This window comes from Nannospalax galili, unplaced genomic scaffold, assembly GCF_000622305.1.
Source record: "Nannospalax galili isolate Female #2095 unplaced genomic scaffold, S.galili_v1.0 scaffold158, whole genome shotgun sequence".
Classification (NCBI taxonomy): Eukaryota; Metazoa; Chordata; class Mammalia; order Rodentia; family Spalacidae; genus Nannospalax; species Nannospalax galili.
The window spans coordinates 4,943,824-4,962,301 of NW_008345290.1; the positions used below are offsets into that span (position 1 = coordinate 4,943,824).

Sequence of the window (18,478 nt, forward strand, 5' to 3'; positions counted from 1 at the left end):
AATTTCAATGAATGTAAACTTCACCTTCAAAGAAAACCAGAAAATAATTTTGAACTTTAGTTAATGATATGTGCATCAAATATTTATGGGTAAAGTACTCTAAGGTCTATAATTTAAAATGTGGAAAAAAATAAAACATACTGATGAATAGTTAGAGGGAGTACATTATGTGATAAACTGAGCATAGTTAAGTGTTGATGGTAGACTCTAGTTGGTGAATAAACGTATACAGTATGTTGAATATACAGGTCTTAACTGTGAAATTATAATTTCTATGTTTTAAAATTTTTATAATAATATGTCAAAGAAAAACTAAAATGTGGGGTTGGAGAGATGGCCCAGCAGTTAAGAGCACTGGCTGCTCTTACAGAGGACCTGGGTTCAGTTCCCAGCATCCACAAAGTTAGCCTTTAGCTAACCAAGCTTGAGTAAATACACTGTGAAGCAAAGAAGGACCTCAGCTGTCTGACATCTTTCATAACATTTGCTATTAAAGAAAAGGTTAGGGCTTATTATATCAGACTTTAATTGTATCCCTATGTAAGCAGCAGTTTTTAGTACCTTTGTTTTCTTTCTTTCTCTTTCCTTTTTCAATCTCTCTCTCTCTCTCTTTTAAGATAAGAGTCTGATGTATCACAGGCTGGCTTTAAACTCAATATGCAGCTGAAGATGACCTTCAACTCCTGAACCTCCTACCTTTACCTCCCAAGTGCTACAACTACAGGCATGTGCCACTAACCTTATGTGATGCTGGGAAATAAAGGCAGAGTTTTGTGGATGCTAAGGAACCACACTGCCAACTGAACAACAGCTGAGGCCTAGTACCTTTATTTTGGTCTATAAAAATTTTTTAAAAAAAATTTTATGTGTAGGCATGTATTGCCTGCGTGTAGGTAAGTGCACCTGTGTCCTGCAATGCCCGCGGAGGTTGCAGAAGAGACTGTCGGATCCCCTAGAACTGGAGTTACGGACAGTTGTTAGCTGCCATGTGGGTGCTGGGATTCGAGCCCAGGTATTCTGCAAAAACAGTCAGTGTTCTTATCTGCTGAGCCATCTCTCCAGCCCCTCTATAAAATATTTAATGTACATTTTTATCACCATTAAAACATGCCTTCCCCAGGTACTCCTTTATGTTGGACATACCTCAGTCAGTGCACCTGTGTAATCCAACAGAGAAGGCAAGTGCAGGTACAAAATCAGAACAATTGAAAGCCCTGGGTAGACAAGAAGGCACAGGCTATGGACCCAGCTCTGGTGTGATGTAAGAGTCCTTTTGCAAATGCTGACACTAATGTAAAACTAACGTGCTTAGTCTGATCTAAAAAGAATTCATAGTCTCATCGTCTTACAGCTTTATTTTAGGTATCTTTCCATAATTTATAACTTTGAAAAGATTTTTTTAAAATTTGTAGTTGTAGAGGATAAAATTTAGACCTCAATAAACCAATACATGCATATTATTAGGTCATTTCACTTTATGTAATTGATCTAAAAGATTATATCTTTTATTAAAGGGCTTGCTAATTTCTTTCAAGCCATTTAATATAATCAGTTAAGAGGTTTCTATTGATACAGGCAAAAATCTATTGGCTTTTGACTGTAATTCAGCCAACTCCCAATTATTGTGACTATGAGGGAAGAAGTCTTATTCTTCAAAAGCAATGGTAAGATGTACAAATATACAAAGATCCAGAATTTATTAAGAATCATTAAATTATTAAACTCCACTTTCTTATAAGCAAATTCTTCCATAACTTATTTTAACAACAGTAGAAAGTCTGTTAAAAATAGTATTGTGAAGAAATTTTGCTTTTCCAAATAGTGGACATGGTATTCAAACCAGTTCCAATAAGTTCAGAATTATCTTCTAAAATGAGTTAAATTTTCTTTTTCTCCATGTGTCCATCAATATTCATGACACGAATGTGGGAAAAGCAAAGAGCCTAAGACCTGGATGTTCTTTTTAAATAACTGAGAGTTGACTACAATTACTTACAGGCTGTGGGTCAAATCCTATCTGTCCAGTTAGCTCTGCTACCTTCTTCTCATGGTAATCATCCAGTTCAAGGGGGCTCATGGGCCCCAGACCTTAACGGAAAATTGTCTTATTATTTTGGCAAATAAAGAATGGCAATTAAACTATCCTTTATAGGAAAACCTACCCATTCCCTTTATAATATAAACTAGAACCTCCCTCCTACCCACTTAAGAGAAAAATAGCAGACCCATTAATTTGTATTAGTATTTATATTGAGAAACAGTAATGTATTTGAAGAGAAAAGCTTGCAAGCATTTGTTGAGCAGTCCAGTTTTGTTCTCATTTTTACTTGGATCAGCATTAACTCCTACCTGTGAAATCATTAGTGTATGAAGTGATCCAGTGGGACCTCTCAAGATTTCTTTGTATATTGGTTTCTTTTGAGGGGTTCAGAGCATCCCATGAATTCAAGGTCGTGTTAGGAGCAAAGGTTTTAGGAGGCTTGGGGTAGAATATTGGCTTATTTCTCTCAACACATTTAGGAAACTAGAATATGAACAGAAAAGATCATTGCTATTTATTTCATCTATTTGAGTAAGAGGTGTTTGGCTGTCATAGCAGGCAAGGGGCGAAAGACTTCTAGGCTGAAGTCAGCTAAATTTTTTCTTCATTAATTACTAATATTCAAGCCAGGCAAGGTGGTTGAATAATAAGAATTAAACACGGTATTTTATGAAGGAAATGATAGTCTTTTCTAAAAGCCTCTGAGAACTTATGTCAGAGAAACATCCCTAGATACTCTACTTCCAATGAAAACTAATATACCAAGTATTCTGAGGTGTACTTTTAGCTATTTTCAGTCAAAAGAACATGGCTTCTTTTTCTTCTGTACCTGAAATGAAACCATATGAAACCCATCTTTTATGGCTTTCTGATGAAGGTCTAAGCCACCCAAATTCAAATCTAAATTTCATTCTTTATGTATAAATTTGGAATTTTACTTTGTATTTTAAAAAACATTATTTTTATTTTATGTGTATGTTTCGGCTGCCTGTATATAAGTCACCACATGTGTGCAATGCCCACAGAGGCCAGGCGAGGGTATTGGATCTCCTGGAACTTGAATTACAGATAGTTCTTAGCCACTATGTGAGTGCTGGGAATCAAACCCAGGTCCTCTGGAAGAGTAGCCAGTGCTCTTAACAGTCGAGCCATCTCCCCAGCCCCCTATTTTGTATTTTTTAAAGAGGTATGAATGGAAGCGTGACTGGTGGAGTTTCAGTGCAGGTTTAAACATCTGAGTGTCTGGGTGTGCACACTAGTGGCAAGAAAGAAGGATGCACTGGTCACAAGCAACCCTGCCGTCCAGGAGCACACTGACCAGCAGGTAAGGGAGGATGTGTATGCAAATGACTACAAGTGACTGTTTTAAAAGATCTAGAGTCAAAACTACTTGAAGTTCAGAGGGGGAGGAGATTAATTCCAGCTGAGTAGAGGAGTTAGGAGTAGGATGGGAAAGTGGGAAAAGATGAGAGACCATGTTATGCCATGCCACAGCAAATGGGCCTTGAAAGACAACACAGAGATATGAGACCGAAGAACAGCAGATGCAGCAAAAGGTGGAGATGGACAGTATGATTCTACTAATACTAGAACATGATAGCACTTGTTGCTTGCACAGCCAAGCCACCTTTAACACTTGCAGGTCCTGGAACTAATGTACAAATGGAGATCTGTATTCCATTTGTTTACAGTTTAATAGACATCAACAAATTGCTGTCTACCTTGACATGCCTTTTGAACAACCTAGAAAACTAGGTCTAAATTATAAGTTTAATTATTTAAATTACAAGTTTTATAATACTATGAACCCTTGAGGATAGATCTAAAGAAAGGTCTCTAGGACTGGTGTAGAGCAGGAGACAGGGGAGCAAGGGTTTCAGACGGATATAGCTTGTTTAACCTTAAAAGACCCAGCCCCATAGGGAGGAGAATAACAAGAAAGGCAGGGGTAAGCCCTGGAAAGTCCCAGGCCTAAGGGCAATACTGTTGTTAGCATCTTTATAAGGTAAAGTTATCCTCAGTTTATATAAGTAGAGCACTCATGATAAAAGGCACTTATGACTCTGTCTCAAGAAACATTAAATAACCACCCTTATATACTTTTACTAAATCTATGATTTGCTTATTCATGGGTAAAGGATGGGTAAAGGATACCTTTGTTCCCCTTATCTTTTTTGCTATTTGCAGAGCCACTTTCTTTAAAATAAGATGGGCCCTTTCCAAATGCTGTTCTAAAAGGCTGGGCTAATCTCGTGCTCTACAGTGGGTAAACTAACAGCAGTCACCTACTGAAATGTAGTCTAGGGCATCAGAAAGGACAGGAAATGGAAGATTTGGTGTAGCCTACAGTGTTTTGGTGAGAGGTTTGAGAATGGGGAGTCTACTAAAGTGATGTTATTCTGAGGGGCTAAGAGAAGCTGGTGGTATTCACATGACAGGTGCTTGGTGGTGAAGTGCACTATGTCCAGGGTAGAACCTGAACATGACAAAGAAGGTAAGTATAAGGCAGGAAGGACTTCCAGTTCCTGACATGCTCCTTTTTAGGCAGACACTCCAGTTTATAAGAATTATGTGATATTTCCAGCACAGCTCAGGAAACACACATAGCTTAATAACTTGCCTTTCTTTCTTTCTTTCTTTCTTTCTTTCTTTCTTTCTTTCTTTCTTTCTTTCTTTCTTTCTTTCTTTCTTTCTTTCTCTCTCTCTCTCTCTCTCTCTCTCTCTCTCTTTCTTTCTTTCTTTCTTTCTTTCTTTTTAACTCTGTAACATAACAAAATGTACAAGCAAATAGAGAGACAAATTTTCTTCTAAAATGCTTATAAGTAGGCTCTCTCTCTCTGTCTTTTTGAGGTTTTGAGGCAGGGAGTCTCCATGTAGCCCCAGCTGGCCTGGAACCCAGCTGTCCTGGAACTCTGGCCTTGAACTCACAGAGATTCGCCTGCCTCTGCCTCCCAAGTGCTGGGATTAAAGACGTGTGCCACCATGCCTGGCATAACTTGTGTTTCTTTATGTGTGCATCCATACATGTACGGAGGTCAAAGGAGGATGTCAGTGCCTTGCTCTATCACACTCTGTCTTATTGCCTTGATAGGGTCTCTCACTGTACCTGCAGCTAGGCTGGCAGCCAGAATCCAAGCAATCCTCCTGTCTCTGTCCTGCTCCCAGCACTGGGGCTATAGGCTCATGCATGGTCACATCTGGCTTTTTATGGGGGTTCTGGGATTTGAACTTAGGTCCCCTTGCCTGCACAAGTACTCTTACACTTTGAACCATCTCCTCAGCCCCACTGCTCAATAATTTTTAATAAACACTTATCAAGTGTTTATTAAATGCAGAATTATGTGCTAAATTCCAAGGGCCCTGTGCTAGGCACCAAAACTTCATAAATAGCCATTAAAACATCAGAAAATCACAGAGTAGTGATATTGGATCCTATTTCACTTAGTTATATTGTATTACACTAAGAAATTATGACTATGAACTTTGATCATTTATATAAGGAATGAAAAGAAACAGAAAGGGAACAAATAAAGTGGCAGATTTTTCTGGCATCTAGTTAGGACAGTGGAAGGAAGGGCTGAAGGGAGCTATGCGGGGTGGGAAAAGAGTATCACTGAACTCTAGTGAGGGAAATGTGGAGGGTGTCCAGTTTATTCCTTGTCTTGGATACCCTGGATATCACTGGGGCTGAGCAGGTGGGAGGCAGGTACAGGGCAGTGGTAGCCATGGACAGGCACACTGTGGGCATCTAGTTATTTTAGCAGATAACACTTTTTTGAAAGATTCTTATGTGCTCACCAAATTCATTATGGACATTTGAGAATGAGTCTAAATTACAGGTGCTACAGTGGAGAGACAACTGTGCCAGGATGAAGGCTACTGAGGGAGCATTTTAGACCGGAAAGAAGGCAGGTGGTTCAACTCCTTTACATGGTGAAACAAGCTAGCTTTCTTTCAAAGAAAAGCCATGACTTTCCTAATATTTAGGTTTAAGGAAAACAGAGTTGTAATGAACATTGTGTTAGCAAATAACCTTGTTAGGCCTTGAAAACTGTTTAACATTTTCAAATTCAAAGTTAGGGGAGTCTATGGTACTATCCTCTGGGATTATATCTAATTTTACTCAAAAGATGATTACAAAGTAGATTTCATGCTGAAGACTATTTTCATGGCACAAAACATAATACTAGGTGTCCTCCTTCTGTTCTTGAGAAATAAAAAGGGGCAAAAGGTTTCAACTGCTTCAGCAGGTAATGACATAAGTAGCCCAGAAGAATAAAATATTAAAACCTGCTTCCGTTTATCAATTGTGAAGGGAAAAGTAATGCAGGACTGGCTTGGTAATGCCTGGAAATGGTTAGAGAGATCTCAGAGGGAAGAGAGAAGTGGTGAGAGGCCCAGTTAGAGCAACAAGAACGGTGGTCAGTAATGACTCTGGTGGAGAAAACCAAGTCAGATGAAGGAGAGAGCAGGCAGGGATGCTCCGGGTCTGGGTGGTACCTGGAGCTCTGTGAATCCTAAGAAGTACAAGCTTCATACGTAAGTATCTGGGGAGATGAGAAATGATAATGCTTAAAGTATTCTGTGTTTGGGGGCTGGTAAGATGGCTCAGCAGGTAAAAGTCCTTGCTGTGCAAGTCTAATGACTTGAGTTTGATCTCCAGGACTCTCAGTAGAGGGAGAGAATTGACACCTGAAAGATGTCCTCTGACCACCACAAGTGTGTTCACACACATACACCCCATACATACACACACACACACACACACACACACACACACGCATGCACACAATAATAAAAATTAAACAGAGTTAAGTCTTAGTGCTTGTAAGGTTAAACCTTCTCCTTTCCAAGGTCAGCCACTTTTTAATGTTGGTGGGTCAACAGGGCATGCAATCACTGGATTTTCTTGCCAACAGCAGCTGACATTCATGAGCTTACTATATACTGATACCGTGCCAGGGGCTTTTACAGGCATTTGTTCTCAGGACAAACGTAACGAGTAGATTTTATTACCATTATTGCTTTATCTATTAGGAAATTGAGGTATTAAAGGAGTAAGTGTGCTGCCCAGGTCACAGAGCTGTTAAGTTTTAGAGTCAGGAGCTGAGCCACTTAAAATTTCACTCTACTAATACACACACTTTCTTATCTTTTTAGATTGGAAGTGCTAAATACAATTTCTACAGTTTTCTGTTCTGCAGCTGGAGACACAGGTTAGGAACTGCTCATCAGATTATCAGAGTCCTTGCCCTGGGTAAGGCACAGAGTAGGCGAAAGACAACTATCACCCACAAACATGAGTTCCAAGTCCTTGAACATGCATTCCTCTGTCCATCCCACCTCAGACAATGATTTAATGAATGGGGAGAGAAGTCAGGGAACCGGCATTTCTAAAAGTTCCCAGGTGATCTGAATGTGCACTGAAGGTGAGAGGCTGCTCTAGTGAGAGGAAAGGCCACCACTATGAAAAGCCCCCCTCTAACAAAAACAGAGCACTGCAGAACAAAATGAAGACCTTTCGACGACCTCCTCTAAGCAGGGAGCGAAAGGAGTGAAAACAGAAGAGGAAGCTCAGGGCTATTCTAGAGCTTGTGAGAAATAACATGAGCCGCAAGGCATCCCCACCTAGCCCAGTGTCAATTTTACTTGTCAAGTGAAAAACTTGATTAGGGTTAGGGATGAACCTGAAGAATGACTGACAAATTGAAAATTAAGACTAGTTGGAACAAATTACAGAAGTTCAATTAAGCACTAGAGAGATGAAAAAAAAAAAATCAGTGGTTGCACACCTTTTATCCCAGTGCACCGGAAGCAGAGGCAAGTAGAGCTCTGTGAGTACTAGGCACCTGGTCTACATAGCAAGTTCAAGGCCAGTTAGGGTTACATAGTGAGACCCTGATTCAAAAAAAACAAAAGGAATCAGATCAGTGAAAAATATTTATATAAAGCACTATGAGGGTCTGGGAATGTAGTTGGGTTGGTGGAGTGCTTTCTTAGCACAGCATAAAACAGGAGTGGCGGCACAGGCTTGTAATCCCAGCACTTGGGAAGTGGAAGCAGGAGGATCAAAGTTCAAGGTCATTACTGGGTACATAGCAAGAACAATGCCAAGCCTGGGCTAAATGAGACCCTGTCACAAACAAACACCTAACATCATCAACAACAATAAAAACCTAAACATTGTGTAGACATAAAATATTTCGTTCTTGCTGAACTTGATGGTGCACGCCTTTAATTCCAGCACTCAGGAGACAGAGGCAGGTGGAGCTCTGTGAGCTCAAGGCCAGCCTGGTCTACACAGTAAGTTCCAGGCCAGCTAGGGCTACAGGGAAACCTTATCTCAAACACACACACACAAACAAAAACAAAAAAACAAAAACAAAAACAAAAAAACCCCAACAAACTAAACTCAGGATGGAAAATTACTGGTTATATAGTGTGGTAGGGTTGGCAGAGGAAAAAGTCATTTCTGCTGGACTAATACTTTCTTTTTGTCTTTTTGAGACAGGGTCTCCCTGTAGCCCCAGCTGGCCCAGAACTCACTTTGTAGACCAGGCTGGCCTGAACTCACAGAGATCTGCCTGCCTTTGCCTCCTGAGTGCTAGGATTAATGGCACGTGCCACCATACCCAGCTACAATAATGTCTTTTTAAAAATTATTTTTTATTATTATTTTTATGTGTATGAGTGTTTTGCCTACATGGATGTAAGTGTACCACGTGCATGCAATCCCTGTGGAGGCCAGAAGAAGGCATCAGATTCCCTGGAACTGGAGTTCAGGAAGGTTGTGAGTTGCCATGTGGGTACAAGGAACTGAACCCAGGTCCTCTGTAAGAGTAGCCAGTACTTTTAACTGATAGGCCATCTCTCCAGACCCAATAATGTCTTATATAGTATTTTCCAGCTTTTATATATGATTTTCAAAGCCTATAAAGGTTGTAGGACAGCTTTAATGAAATTATACACATAAATTTTATTATTTACTAATTAATCAAAAAGAAACAATATGCCTTCTCCTGTATTACTGAGTCAGTAAATGGCAACAAAGGACAAGCACTACCTAAAACATAGGTCTCCTGATATAGATCACTTTCTTTTTTTTTTTGTCTTTTTGAGACAGGGTCTCCCTGTAGCCCCAGCTGGCCTAGAACTCATTATGTAGACCAGGTTGGCCTTGAACTTACAGATATCCACCTGTCTCTGCCTCCCAAGTGCTGGGATTAAAGGTGGCTTGGCCAACATGGATCACTTTCAACTATGTAATAATAGAGACAAGGAGTTGAGCTGAACCCTGGCAAGAGAGCAAGGTTCAGATAGGTAGAAAGGGCCTGGAAGAGGGTTGGAATTACTTTATATATCATGAATCATTCTAGGAATGGAAAATGGCATAAATGTGCTCAGGGCAGGCAGAGAGGTCAGATGCAGGGGAGGAATTAAGGCTAGATCCTGAAGGGCCTTCGTAACTCACTGTATCATTAGGGTTCAAGGTGGCTGCAAAGAGCAATGATGAAAGCAGCATTTCAATGAGTAGGAAAACACCACATGGTAGAGGTTTTGACTTAAGAACAGGAAATAACGGGGTGAGTGAGAATGTCCCCCACAGGCACAAGTATCTGAACACTTTGTCCCCAGTTGGTGATGTTGTTTTGGGAGATTTAGAAGGTGTGGCCTTGCTGGAGAAAGCACATCACTGGGGGTGGGCTTTAGCCTGGTCCACTTCTGGGCCACCCTTTCCACCTCCTGTGCCTGCTTAAAGATGTGACTCTCAGCTTTCGGCACCAGCTCCTCCTGCCATGCCTCCCGGCAATGATGGACTCTCATCCCTCTCAAACCTTAAGCCAAATAAACTCTTCCTTCTATAATTTGTCTTGGTCATAGTGTTTTATCACAGAAGTAATACAGGTAGCCTCTAGAATAACCTCTCATATTTCTGTTACTTAGGTAATAGACTTTGCTTGAAAGAAACAAAGAAATCCAATTAGGGAAATGATTATATAAAGAGTTCTTTTTGACATACTTTGAAAAACAAACAGGAAGTTGTTTACTTTATTCATGACTGTGTGTCACTGCAGTGATCACATGTGGCCTGGTACAGTAGTTTTCCAAGTGAAACCCAGATGTTTCCAGCCTTCCATAATTAACTAGCTCACCATTCTTGGGGACAAGTACCTACTATATGGAAGCACGCAGCACTGCCTCTTAAAACCACTTGGTCAATAAATGGTTGCTATTGTCAGTTTTGAATGCCTAGATATTTTCTTTCATGATTGAAAATTTACCATTATATCCATGTGGAGTTATAGTGCAGAGGTAAAGAGGAGAGACAAGTCTCAGCAATCTAAGCTCTGTGATCACTGCATGATCACAAACTTTGAGCCTCAGTATCCTTATCTATAAAGTGGGATTGGTGGTATGCATGCGATTACTGTAAGTTAAATGATGGATCTGAAGTGGCTACTGTGCAGCAACTTAACATTCCACCTCAATTTGTGTTAGACTTTGATACAAGTGCACTAATAATGATTGGAATAAAAACAGCTTACAAATCTTTCTGAGATCTGCCATTTCTTCTACGAATTGTTGGAATTACTTGATATATGAATCATAAGGATAGTTCAGGAGTATGTGAAGCAGTCCTTCCCCACCATCATTAGGGAGGGGGGCTGTTTTTGCCTTATAACTTTGGAAATGTCCCATAACTATTAAAAGTATATGAATTCAAGTAACAAAACTAAAAAATGTGAACCAATTGTGTGTGTGTATGTGTGGGTGTCTGTGTGTGTAGGCCAGGGGTTGATGCTGGGTGTCTTCCTCTATGATTCTCCATGTTATAATTTTGAGACAGGATCTTTCACTGGACTCGGAGTGCAATGATTAGCTAGACTGGCCAGCCGGGTAAGCCCCCTGGGATCATCCTGTCTGCCTTCCAACACTAGGATCCCATCTTCTTGTGTGGGTGCTGGGGATCTGAACTTAGGTCCTCATGCTTGCATACCAAGTACTTTGCCCACAGAAACATCTCCCCAACCCCCAGCTTGTGTTACTTTTATAACTGTATTGAGTAAAACTATATTATACATTCTCTTAAACATATTTTGTAAGATACTTACATCATAATATACACCTTGACCTGGCCAAGTCAATGCTTTCTTCTTTGAATCCATGGGAAAATCAAGCAGTTCATATCTGTAAGGATTACCTGAAAAATTCAGAAAAAGCAGTTATCATCTCTTAACTGATTGGATTTATGGATGCAATATGTAGAAATAAACTGATGTAGACCTGTCTTCTGTTTCCACCATGGAAGGCTGAAGACAGGTCAAGAAGGTCCACAAAGTGTCTGACTTAACTGGTCTGTGGTAAGGCCTCAGCTAACTACAGGACAGTTGAGGACAATTTTCCTAACCTACCCTGGGTCACTCATTCAAGCTTTAAGTCCTTTGCTCACCTTGCCTTTTTGGATTTTCTTACTGAATAAGCTCCAATGATTAGAAGTGACAAGTTTTGATTTCAAGTCACATTTACCTCTTGTCTTTAAAATTGTTGTATCATAGGCTTTGGTTGGTACCGTAGGAGGAAAAGGCTGCTGGGTATGGGCTTTAATGCCAGTGTAGAGGTCCTTAGGCGATGTGAAGGTCGGGAACATGGCACCGCGGCATGTGTGTGTATGGTAGGGATGCTCAATTGGATATGACGAGCAGATTTCTCTAAGATATATCAAGCAAATAAAAGGAGAGAAGTACAATGAAAAAATGATCAAATGTTTACTGGGCCCCTCTGCTGTGGTGGGTATTTTTCTAATCCCTGTGGAGATGGCCAGACCAAGTTCCTAGACTCATGGAGTCAGCATTCTACAGGATCTACCATAAAACATGAAATTTTCTTAAATTTTCCAGATAAATAAAAATAATGATACTGAGTGAATAGCTTTTATAAATGGTTAATAAAAGCAGAAAATACATCTTGGATTGGACTTTCAACCCAGGCTATCTGTTTCTTTGAGCAATAAACAAAACATACCCGTTGTATATAGAGACTATTTTGAAGTTAAAAAAATTAAGTTATATCATTGAAGTAAAAAAAAAAGTTAAAAAGGCCACACAGATATATTTTTCCTAGCACCTAGATAGAGAACTGTCACATATTAAGGGAGAAAATGTAGGTGCTAGCTGTGCAAAATAGAAGAAAATTGAGATTGGAAGGTTCACAGGACAGAGAAATGACAATTATAATCAGAAAATTAAGAAAACAACAAGACCAGTGTTATAGGTTGTGTTTCTCCAAATATCCACGTGTTGAAATCCTAACCCCAAAGGCCTTATATTGTAACTTAATTTGGAAATAGGGGCGTTATACATGTAATAGGCAAGAGGGGTCATACTGAAGTAGGATGGACCCCTAATTCAGTGACTGGCGTCCTTATTTAAAGTTAAACCTGAACACAGGTAAGCACACACTGAGAATGCCTTGTGAGGAAAACAGAAGGGAGGGCACACCAACAAAGCAAAAGTGCCGGAGACTGCCTATGAGCACCAGGGCCAGGACGATCCCACAGCCCTCAGAAGGAGCAAATTCTGTCTAGACCTTGATGCTGCACTTCTATCTCTCCATTAGAAGCCTAGACCCTAAGAAGAAAGGTGAATCCAATAAATGCAACCCAGCAAAAGAGTTTTTGTATTCTTTATGAAGAAAGAAATTTTAAAATCTCGAATTCTGGGGCTGGAGAGATGGCTCAACGGTTAAGAGCACTGACTGCTCTTGCAAAGGACCCAGGTTTGATTCTTACACCCACATGGTAGCTAACAACTGTCCATAACTACAGTTCCAGGGGATCCAACACCCTCTTCTGACCTCTAAGGGCACATCATGAGTGCACCTATATGTAAGCAATACACTCATACACATAAAATAAAAATAATAAAATATTAAAAAAGCAAAAACTAAAACCAAGTTATTTACAGTATATGTATATATATACATATATACATACATATAAAATACAATACCTCTCTTCCCAATTGTAGACCTGGATTTTGATAGCTTTTAGGGTAGCTCTTTACTTTAACTGAGACACAATTTTAATATGTTTGCTGAACATTTCCAGGTGGGATTGAACGAGGAACTTCAGTAGCCCAAGAGCATCCAGTGCTCAGATTTGATTTCTTATGTCAGTTTCTAATGAAAGGAACTGATATTTCTTGAGGTTATGGCTGGTTCTGGAGGGGACAGGGAATATACAAGGTGATCCAGAAGTATCTTGTAGTGCCAGAAAGGGAATGATAGAAGAGAAAAATCCTCCCAAACCCCACTATGATTGGGGGAACTGTCAAAAGAATATAGGAGCAGGCTCAAAGAGCATCCTACGGCCAATGTAAGAAACAAAAGGAAGGGGCATGGGCTACTCCTGAGTTCTCCAACCCAAAATAAATACCGAGTCCATAATGAAGTAAGTCATACCAAAAATCTATGCAAAAGAGTAAGTAAATCTCCCATGCAGAATGCCAGATAATTTTTGTTTTAAGACAGTCTCATGTAGCTCAGGCTGGCTTCAAACTTGATATACAGATGAAAATGACCTTAAACTCCTGACCCCCTGCCTCCATCTCCAGAGTGTAAGATTATAGGCTTAAGCCACCACACTCAGTTTATACTGTGCTGGGGATTGAACCCAGTCAGGGCCCTGTACATGCCAGCTAACCCAGGGCCTTGTACATGCCATGTATGCATGCCACCAGCTGAGCCACATTCCCCAGCCCCAAATAATTTAAGGGCATGCTTTGATCCTGGAAAGTGGTGCTTAACTCCAGAAGCCTTCTGTTTACAGCGACTTTCTTCTTCAAAGTACACTGTAAAAGCCAGGCATGGTGATGCATGCCTTTAATTCCAGCACTTGGGAGACAGAAGCAGGCAGATCTCTGTGAGCTCAAAGTTCATCTGGTCAACATAGCAAGTTCCAGTCAGCCAGCACTACACAGTGAAACCCTGTCTCTAAATAAATAAATGAAAAATAGAAGGCAACAAACAGACTACCCCAGTCTAATCATAAGAAAAAACATCAGCCAAAACTTCATTTGGGGGCATTCTACAAATATTCTGCCTATAATCCTTAAAACTGTCAAGGTCATCAAAACAAGGAAAGCCTGAGGAAGTGTCTCGCTTGAGGTGCCTGAAGAGGTCAACTAAATGCAATATGGTATTCCAGGTGGGGTCCTGAACAGAAGGATAGCAGGTAAAACTGAGAAAGTCTGAAGTGTGGACTTTAGTTACCTATAACCATCATGACAAGTGTACTACATTAATAAAGATGCTAATAGTAGGGAAAACAGATATAAGGCACATGGGAAATCTCTGTATTAACTTTCCAATATGTCTATAAACCTACAAATACGCTAAAATAAAAAGGTTTATGTAAGAAAACTGACAGTGGATATAACTGAAGAGAAATACAAATCATGTTATTTTGGACTTGCACCAGCCTCTCCTCCAACTGTTGAAATATAGCGTTCGGAAAGTGTCGCGAGCCGGGACTCTGTCCAGCAGAGTCCAGGAAAGACGACACAGACACCAAGGCGAGGTTCAAGCTTCTGTTTCTCTTTCTTCCTTTATTCTCTCTTAGCCTCTCTCATATACTCTTATCTATGATGCTGTCTCCCTCACTATTACACACTTCAGCTCTTTATATAGCGTTTCCAACAGCCTTCCCCCCACCCGGTACCAATCAGGGCTCACACACGGGCAGCGGCCAGGCGGAGTGTAGCTCGTTAGCCACGTAGCAAGATCAACATGCTGGCAGCACCTGTTTTGGCTTAATACTTTGGATAAACAAGCGGGAATCACGAGCCTTGGCAATCAGCCAAGAGTTGGAGTAAACAGCACAAGGTTTGGCAGCCAGCCAGGGCGCTATCTGGCTGGCTCAGCTGTGCTCGCTTCCCACAGGAAAGGCCTCACTTGTCCTCATATCCAGCTAAGTCATAGGGAATGCCAGTCTTTTTTATTATAATGGGGAGGAAAATATAAATTGTATACTTACCCTACTGCTGAATTAGGTGGTTTGGGCAACCTAGAATAAAAACAGGAAACAAGTCCTAATTAAGTTAGGGCTTTAAAGGCTTAAATTCCAATTAGAAACTTGCTTAAGAATAAGGATGTTTTTCATCTTTAAACTACATGGTATTTAGGGTTTTTTGTTTGTTTATTTTTGGTCTTTTTGAGATAGGGTCTCCCTGTAGTCCCACCTGTCCTGGAACTCACTGTAGACCAGGCTGGCCTTGATCTTACAGAGAGCTGCCTGCCTCTGCCTTCAAGTGCTGGTTAGATTAAAGGCATATGCCACCACGCCGGGCCCGACCCCCTTTTGCATTTCTTATTTGCTGGAAGGTTCCTGGGCTGAGAGGCCTGTTCTTACTGACCTTCTCTGTCATAATCAGGCAGGAGTCAGACTGCCCCAAGGGAGCCTAACATCACGTGTGGTGCAATTGTATGACCTAAAGTGACCTGAGTGGCCTGGCCAGAGAGGACGTGTAAGTACTGGGTGTGTCATTGTCCCTTTGCCCATGGTTGCTGATCCCTCATGATAGTAAATGTTTCACAATCACTGGAGAATAGAGAACGAAACTGACTAAGTTCCCGGAGGTATGGATTTCTGAAGCAGTTAATTCTGAGGTTGTATACTTATTGAATCCTCATGCCAAGGAATAATACTGTATGTAGCCTTGGAAACAAGCCCAGTGCAGAAGACAGTTACCCAAGGACATGTGATTCAGCAACTAGTTTCAGCCTCTGCAAATAAGACTGAAAGATTTTCAAGCATGGAAAATAATCAGAATGTTACCAGTTTCATAATTATTTAGTAAACCTGAATACACTGTTAATTTTTAAAAAGATATTCTCCATGCTGGAGGCCATTCACTAGAAAGCAGTAAGTTATATAATTTTATTACTCTACGATGTTTTATTAACACATAATTCACAGGAACCATAAAAGTTCACGTCTTTATTTGGACTCTGTGGGTGTGGAACAAAGAAAATATCACTTCCTGTCGTCTAGCTATGTTGCTAGGTTGAAAAATTGGGGGTGTGGGGAGGAAGTGATGAATATGAATCTGAGGGGTGTGGTGGTACTAGACTGGTATATGTTAATGAAACATGAGTTGGCATCTGAAATTCTTGTGTGACATGTCTTCTTGTGCTGTAATACTGATAAACATGACTAAATTGATTTGATTCAAAATAAAAAAATTAGACAAAAGAAAATTTTTTTAAATTTAAAAATTTAAAAAGATAAAATAAAACTAACAGATGCTCAGCAACAGCACTTCCTTGACCTTAATCCCTTCATTCATTCTGCCCTGTCCATAGCCAAGATAATGAAAGCCTCAAATACAAAGCCTTGGCAAACACAAATTCTGGCTCCCTCTAGTGGTTCAATTCTATAGTGCATTAGCTTCTTGAACTAGAAACATAACCAAAGAATCTTAATAAAGGTTCAGTGTTTCTTCAGAATTATTGCTGGTGTTTTTCAATGGATTTATTCATTGCATAGTCTGGATTTCATAAGGATAGTGTTTTGTTTTATTTGAAATAAAACATGCTTTTCTGTGTACATAGCATACCATTTCAAAAATATAATATCCTGGAAGATAATACCTTTAAGCAAGGTAAGTTAACAAATATTCCTCATCTGAAAAAGAGACTTAAATGGGGCTGGAGAGATGGCTCAATGGCTAAGAACACTGGTTGTTCTTATAGAAGATCTGGGTTCAAATCCCAGCACCCACATGGCAGCTAACAACTGTCTGTAACTCCAGCCCCAGGGGAATCCGACAGCCTCTTCTGACCTCTGTGGGCATTGCATGACATGGGTGCGCTTACCTACAGGCAATTCACGCATACACATAAAATAAAAATAATAAATAAATAAATTTAAAAAAAGACGGAGAAAAATTGTATTGAGTAGTATTTGTAGGTAAGTATAACAAACCTTTTTCTGAATAAAATTCCAATTAAAATTTTGTTGAGGGTTGTTGGCATTTTCAGTGACTCTTAAAAAAATATCTGTCAGGGCTCTTATCAGATGAGTAGGAGAAAGGCAGGGAAGTGATTCAGGATGACCTGTAACAGGTCTCATTATTTCTTGGTTTTCAGCAACTGATTTAAATACTAAAACCAATCTGTTTTGGCCCATTTGCTTCCTTTTGTTTGGTCTTGCTCCCTGGTATGATCTTTACTAAGATGGAAGAACTGGTTTCTACAAGAGGGCTTTTAAATTTCTTTAACTTTTACTTCCCATACAATTCATTTCCACTTAAAATACCATGTAATCTCATATAAAAGGTTGTGTGTGTCCCCGTCCCCCCCTCCACCTACAAAGAATCATTCCCGTAGACATCACTTTTCTTGTTCTGTGTCAAATAGTAGAACTGTTCAATAGGAAGCTTTCTGAAAAGACAGGATAAAATTGCACATCTCTTAAAGATAGCACAGTGAGGAGATAGTAAGAGACAGACAGATGATTTGGTTTTTATCCAAGCTTTATCTATTTTGAGGTCTATGCTAATCTGATCAGAGGAACTTAAAGGACAGCTTTTGCTCCTTGCCCTCCAAGGTCCACTAAATTCCAGGGGACTATGGAGCATCTCTCAAAATGTCCTGTAAATATGGTGAGTCACCTGTCCTCTTGTTCAGGGAGGCTATGTAGACCCCATGAGATTGACTTGAACCAGTGTCCAGTCTACAAAGAGGAGGGCCAACACAGAGGAAATATTTCTTCTATGCTTCCAAGAGAAGCCAGCCACAGTCGAGCAGGACCTTTGACTTATCTTCACACAGATGGATCTGATGATAAAAGGAGCCAGGGGCTCCTCCCAAGCCCATGTGACCTCTGAGGAACAGATCCTCAAACAACCTTAAGAGTAAAAATAAATTGGTTTATTTGGGCCAACTGTATGGTCTTAAACACACAAAAGGAAAGTATAACCAGAGATTAATGTGATCAGTATATTTCTTTAAGAATTCAAGGGATTACAACTTCCCGGACATTAGGCTTAAGTCCATATAAAATGTTCTTTAGACAATTATTTGTCACTGATAATTTTGTTTCTAATCAGAAAGTACTGCTCAGATGTAAGACTTCAAATCCTGGTCTGCAATACTGTAGTGCCCACCTGTAGCTAAGGGAGACAACCCACTATTGTTCTAAAATGATGGATAAATTTGTTTTCTCCCCCTATCCAGAAGCCTTTGCTAGGGAAATGACACTGATTCTAGCCACTCTAACAGCTATCAAAGTGCCCGAAAACAAATCCTGAGTCTATCACTCTCGAGTCCAGCCTTGGCAGACAAAAGAAAAATGAGGAGGAACCCAACAGTGGGATGCTTTTGGAAGCTCTCGTCAAGAAATTCCAATGGATTCTGATATGAACATCTGAAATTTTC

At 40.1% G+C, this 18,478-nt stretch overlaps 1 protein-coding gene across 5 annotated transcripts in view; it reads right to left on the bottom strand.

The window, feature by feature from the left end:
- The window catches only part of CUNH7orf31 (chromosome unknown C7orf31 homolog), a 39,461-nt gene that overhangs the window by 4,249 nt on the left and 16,734 nt on the right, over window positions 1–18,478 (bottom strand). For 3 of the 5 annotated variants that reach the window (XM_029567556.1, XM_029567554.1, XM_008841489.3), the window contains exons 4-8: window positions 15,075–15,104; window positions 11,570–11,751; window positions 11,155–11,243; window positions 2,350–2,524; window positions 1,997–2,088 (exon numbers count right to left, since the gene is read on the bottom strand). In XM_029567556.1, coding sequence (XP_029423416.1) covers window positions 1,997–2,088; window positions 2,350–2,524; window positions 11,155–11,243; window positions 11,570–11,751; window positions 15,075–15,104 — 568 coding nt within the window. The remainder of the gene's footprint in view (window positions 1–1,996; window positions 2,089–2,349; window positions 2,525–11,154; window positions 11,244–11,569; window positions 11,752–15,074; window positions 15,105–18,478) is intronic. The other 2 variants (XM_029567555.1, XM_008841490.3) reach the window with 2 other exon arrangements.